The 6,028-nt window shown below is 58.3% G+C and overlaps 1 protein-coding gene across 1 annotated transcript in view; it reads right to left on the bottom strand.

The window, feature by feature from the left end:
- CDH4 (cadherin 4) overlaps positions 1-6,028 on the bottom strand; it is a 119,693-nt gene that overhangs the window by 51,689 nt on the left and 61,976 nt on the right. Inside the window, exon 4 of the mRNA XM_015567722.1 lies at positions 5,668-5,812. Within this exon, the coding sequence (XP_015423208.1) occupies positions 5,668-5,812 (145 nt within the window). The remainder of the gene's footprint in view (positions 1-5,667; positions 5,813-6,028) is intronic.

Consider the following 6,028-nt stretch of genomic DNA (forward strand, 5'->3'; position numbering starts at 1 on the left):
AGGGTAAAATGGTAGCAGTAATAATACTGGTTAAAAATAAGAAGGTAGTAATTAAAAGGGTAAAACCAGGTGATGGAAAAAGAGGAGAAAAAAAAAGAAGAAAAAAAAAGGGGAACAAAAGGGGGGAAAAAAAAGGAAAACAAAAAAAAAAATTGGTTTCTTAGTTAAAAGGTGAAAAAAGAAAAAAAAAATTGCAGTAGTGAAGGTCCTTCGGTTCTTCTATTCTTCAGTCTGGCTCGCCTTTAGTCCTGCAGCTGGAGAATTTTTAAAACGGCATAAAACTTAATGGAACTATAGGCCTTAAAACCAGGCCTCCGTAGAAATGATGGGTGGCCAGAAAACAACGGGGTGAAAGAAAACAATGGACAACCCAGAATCCTTTATTGTAAGCTTTCTAGAAATGAAAGTGAAATAAAGGCTTATGTAGACAGTCAAAAAGAGGTCATTCGCACCTGGAGGCCCAGACGGCTGGCTGGTAACAGACCCGCCCTTGGTTCCACGCCCATCACAACACTGTCTTAGAAATGGGCATCGCCTTCCTGGCTAAGCTCTGAAGTCTGATTTCTAAAAACCAAATGGCATACTTTTGATCATTCTTTTCTGGTTGCAAAGTAAAGCACACTCACGGCAACCAGTGTGCGCTCCCTGGAGCCTTTCTAGGGCGCTGCCCCTGGCCCCGCCTCCGGCCTGCATCCCAGCCACAGAGCCTGCACTTCACACCTTCCCCCCTCTGTTTTTGCTTTTTACAATCAACTTCGTTAGTGATCAAAGAGATGAAGGGAAGGCACGTTGCACGTACCAGATGAGCAAATACAATTTTAAAATAATGATGGGACCTACTGGTGGGGACCTGCCCCACAGCCTCAGGTCCTAGAGCAGTTTGGCCGCCTGTGTCCAAATGCTCTTCCAATGTGCCCACCTGCAAACCCACATCTAGGACTTCGCCCCAAGGAGCAGGTCACAGACTGTCATGCCCCAGCACCCTTGGGGGCGGCAACGGGTGAGTCCTCAACACCTGTTTACTGAACTCCCACGATGCGCCCGCTTCACATCCCCGCAGGGCAGGGCTGGGTGTGGCCTCCTCTGCTGGTGGCCGTCTTTGCGGTCCTTGCCTTGCGGTTGCACCTGTCCTCGCATGGCCATCTCCTCGGTATCAGCGTCCTAATCGCCTCTTCTCATATGGACACAGCCACGGGGGCTCAGGCCCACCCTACCGGCCCCATCTTAACTAGTTTCATCTGCAAAGACCCTTTTTCTGAAAAAGGTCCCATCTGAGGTTCCGGGTGGACGTGATTTTGGGGTTTCCATTCCACCACCACAGGGAGTGGCTGAGGCTGAGGCGGGCTCATGCCGCCAACAAAGCCCGGCGGCAGGCAGACCTTTCTGTGGCCTCAGAGACTGGAGCGGGGCTGGGAGCTCCATCCGGTCAGATCCCGGCTCTGTCTCTCCCAGGACCTGGCTCACCTGCCCCCGAGCCTCTCAGAGCCAGGGGCTCCTCCTCTGGAAGCCAGGTGTCCCTCATGGGGCCACGGGGAGAGCGGAAGAGCCCCCTTGAGCTGGGCAGTGGGGTCTGAGCAGGGTGGCTGTGTCTGGGCAGTCGTGACCCTGGCACCAAAGTCCCCTCCTGACCCCTCACCTTCTTCAGCTGGTGAGTCTGAGCCCACACACAGCCATGAGCCCCCAGGTCCTGGATGCCACAGGCCTCAGTGGGCAGTGCCAGGCCACCTGAATGATTTGTGCAGGGCCCTGCACGCGCTCTGCTGAGGAAGGGGCGCGCGGTAGCAAGTGCGGTCACCACAGCCAGGCCGCCCGGTCATCTGGGCTGGGAAGCGGTCACTGCAGCCAGGCCGCCCGGTCGTCTGGGCTGGGAAGCGGGAGGCACCAGCCCTGGGAGCCCTCAGCCTCTGTGCAGGGGAAGGAGACGGGGAGTCTTTCTCAGCAGGTGAGACAGGACGTGGACACGGAGTGCTCTGCCCGCCGGGGCGCCGGCTCCGGACTTTGCTTTATCAGTCACGCCGCGGACGAAGGAGGCCGGGCTGGGCCTCCGAGGGGCTCCTGTAGGCACTGCCAGGTGCCTTAAAGGATTAATTTCACAAGCCTCAAATTGCAGTTTAATTTGAAAACTAATTCAGCCCCATAATTGGCTTTCTGCTCAAATCACTGAGGCTAAAGATTTAAATTCTTAATATTCAGACGACTTCCGAGCGTGCGTGCCATCTGTGCATGGGACCGTGTGCTCATCTCGGGGGTCCTCCGCCAGCCCGGAAATAAATTAATAAATAAATGGGCTCACTAATAGAATAATCTATTTAAGCGCAGAACCGGAGTTATATGGATGAAGGTTGCTTGGACTTCATTTGCTGCTTGTAGGTTTCTCTGCTATTTAATATTTCAAAATGACATTAATTAAAAAATTTAAAGCACACAACCTCACACAGTTATAAGGGGTGAGAGAAGCAGGAATTCCACTTCGAGCCCTTTTAGAAAAGGTAATACGAAGGCATCTTTTCTCGGGAAGCTCGAGAAACTGGGCTGGGCTGGGCTGGGTGGGGAGCCACCGGGACCTCCCCAGGAGAAGGGCTGGAGTGTGGGCTGTGTGGCTGGCGGGGAGGCGGGTCTGCTGGGAGGACACTGCTTGAGGTCTGCCCTGAGCGCTGGGAGCTCATTTTCTGGAAAGCTGGCTGCTGGGCAGTGTGGCAGGGAGTGTGTGACTCAGGGGGTCGCAGGATGAGTGTGGGCCAGGTGCCGGCTGCCGCAGGCCTGGCAGAGGCCCCCCTCCCTCCACAGAGGAATGGAGGCTCCCGGTAGCTCCCCAGACTCCGCTGCATGGCCAGGTGTGCACCAGGTCCCATTCGCTAGCATGTACTTAGTGCCAGGCTAAAGCAGGAGGCCGTTCAGAGGGAGAGGCCACAGCACTCACTGACATAAGAAGAACAGCTATTCTGAAGTCATTAATTCGGGCAAAAGCCCGAATAGCTCCAACGAAGAGACAAAGGTGATGGGTGTCTACGAGAAAGGGAGGGGACAGGTCCATCCATGGCAGGAAGGCATCACTATTGGTGCAGATCTGGTGCAGTTGTGTCACTGGGAGTCACAATATGTGTTTTATTGTTAATTCTGCAAACAGTTGTTTGGGATACAATGGTGCCCAGGCCGGGCCCAGAGGTGACTTTACTGTTTTAACATCCAAAGATTTGAGGCCACAGAAGAGGAAGCCCCCCCCCCCCCCCCCAAGAACAAACCCACAGAGAGGAGACAGTCAAACAGTGGCCAGGACTCCAGACAACTCCCTCCACCCTGGTCTCCACGCCTGAGGCTCCCACCTCAGGCTTCCCTGTTACTCAGCCAATGTGTTCCCTTTTCAGGGGTCACTCAGGGGGCCTTGGCTATCTGCTTACAAAGAGACCTAAGGCTGTGGTCAGAGGGAGGGCGCTCTTGACCCCAGACCACCAAGCACATCGGTCCTGAAAGGGACAGGCCCATCCCAGGCCTTCCGCACCCTTTGAGCCCGTCTGATCCAGCTACACCAAAGAGGAGTTTGTAAAATGGAGGGGCTTAGGGTGGGGAAGAACACGGGGTGGGCAGCCCCATGTGGGCTTGCTGATGTCCCCAGACGAGCACCCCAAGCCCTGGAAAGGCTCTTCGGAGCCGAGTCAGTCCTTCACACCCTCCCCTGGTTTCCAGTGGGAGCCACCTGGAGCCCTCACCAGCCTGGCCTCCAGGACCACCCCTTCCCGGCGGGTTCCTTTGTGCTGTGCACAGACCCGGGTGAGCCTGGGGTTGGAACTGACGTTGACAGGGCAGAAACGGGGGCCTGACCCAGGCCCTGGGAGTCTCCGGGCCCCAGAGGCCATGCTGGGCTCTGTTGGGATGTCGGCCCTTGCCCTGACCAGCCTGAGTGAGGACGTGGAGCTGGGCCGGCAGCGAGGGCTGTTCTGGGACCGGAGACGGACTCGGGGTCCCCCTGGGCTCTGAATGTCAGTCACATTTAGTCCAGCACAGCCCCGGAAGGCGCAGGAGGGAGGGAAAAGGGGGTCCGTCTCAGGACCCGCGGGCGGATGGCGGGTCACTCCATCCCAGGCTCAGGGCTGGTCAGGGCTCCGGGAGCAGACACAGCGATGTCTGCCTCTGCTGTCCTAGCGCGGAAAGCCGGAGCACGACGGGGAAGACTCCGCCATCAGTTTGTTTTACAATAAGACAAGGGAGGCTTGATTTGCGGTAGAAAATCCAGGCACCTTTAGGGATGCCCTGGGCCCCAGCACACCTGTTCGTAAGCGAGCACCCCGAGCCCGACACCCACCCACCCAGCTTCTGGAAGAGGGGCTGCTGGCAGCCCTCCGCTTTCTTTGGCTCAAAGCTCGTTTGCCCCCCCCACTGCCTGCCCCTGCCCCTCAGGGACTGCAGGGACCAGCCACCCAAGGTTGTGGCAGAAATAACGCCACATCCTGTTCCCTTCGCTGACCCCAGGCTGGCCCTCGCCTCAGGATTCTGAGACAATCAATCGAAAACACAATTCGCCCCTGAAACAGCAGCCCGAGGAGCTGTGACAACCGCCTCCGGCAGCGGCAGCGCAGTGATGATAAATGTTTGCCCTTCCCCCCCCCAGAGGGGTTGGCGGAGCGGAGGGGGCCGCGGGGAGGCGGCCTGGCCCAGAGCCCTCCCGGGACCAGTGCCCGTGGACAGCAGAGTTCAGATGAACGCGGGACATGGTGTTACTGCAATTCTGTTCCAAGTGCTGCATGGGGCCAGCTTACAGGTGACAGCGACTCGGTGTTTGTCTGAACTCCACATGTAACCGGCAGCCTGTATTTTAGTGGCTGCTCCTGGCAGCCCCACGGGCCTCATGGGTGGCACTTGGCTCAGACCCCTGTCCGGCTCCTCCCCATCGGAGACGGCAGTGCGGGCCGTGCTTCTCAAGCCTGGGCGCCCGCAGATACCACCTGGGCCAGTAGACGCTTCGCTGGTCCTGGGCTTGGGGTTGTGACCCACAGCCTCACCGCGCTGCTCATTTTCCCTCTCGAACCTTGAGTCTCATCTGTGCTACGGGGGGCGGGGCCCCCTTCTGGTAGTTACGGATCCAGAGACCACACAGGCCACCGGCTTAGCTGGAGCGGGGACGTGCCAGGGATGGTCATCACTGATGCTGGGTGGGATCTGCAGGGTTAGGGGCTCCGGGGTCTGTGCGGAGGGGACCGAGGCTTAGGCTCAGCTCACCTCTCTGGGTGGGGAGGTCTGGCCTCCCACGGTTTCCTGTGGTTGGGGTGAAACCCACAGCGTGGTCCCCGAGACTGCGAGTGGCAGGGCTGCTCTCTGACCTCACGCCGCCCAGGACCTTAGCACGTGCCTTCTCCTTCCCCAGCCTCCCTCCAGCTCCGCACGGTCCCAGCCCTTCTCTGCCTCCTGCTCCTCCTCACCCGCCAGCTCTCAGCCCACATGTCAGCTCCGAGGAGGGGCCCTCCCTGACCTACAGGGCCCCCGTCTGAGCCTCCTCATCACTGCGATGGCTCCATGACTCGGTTTGGCTCAGTTTTTGTCTGTCCCCGTCTGGACGGCGAGGTCCCGCCCCCATGCAGCGTCGCCTGAGTGGTGCTCAGTAAACATCTGCCAGATGAGCTCATCCAATGGGCCCCTCGGCCCCTCCCGTCCCAGCCGCTGCCTGGGGCTCACCTGGCTTGGAGCCCTCGTCCACGGAGCCGTTGTAGACCTGGTTGAGGAACTCGGGACGGTTGTCGTTCATGTCGATGACATAGATGTACAGGTCGATGGGGTTCTCCACCTTGTTGCCGTTCATGTCCACGGCGTGGGCTCGGAGCTGGAAAGCAGCACAGGCGGGGTCAGGGCCTGAGCGCCTCTGGGGGACACTCGGACTGTTCACCTCCGGGAGCAGCGACAGCAAGATTCCTGGGACCTGAGACACTGGGGCAGGGATGATACAGCGGCTCTGGACTCCCCAGAGACAGGCTGGGGGGGTGGGAGTGGAACACATTCCAAAGCTTCTCTGAGCCTCTGTTCCCTCTTCTGTGGAGGG

The sequence above is a fragment of the Myotis davidii genome, unplaced genomic scaffold (assembly GCF_000327345.1).
Source record: "Myotis davidii unplaced genomic scaffold, ASM32734v1 scaffold244, whole genome shotgun sequence".
NCBI lineage: Eukaryota > Metazoa > Chordata > Mammalia > Chiroptera > Vespertilionidae > Myotis > Myotis davidii.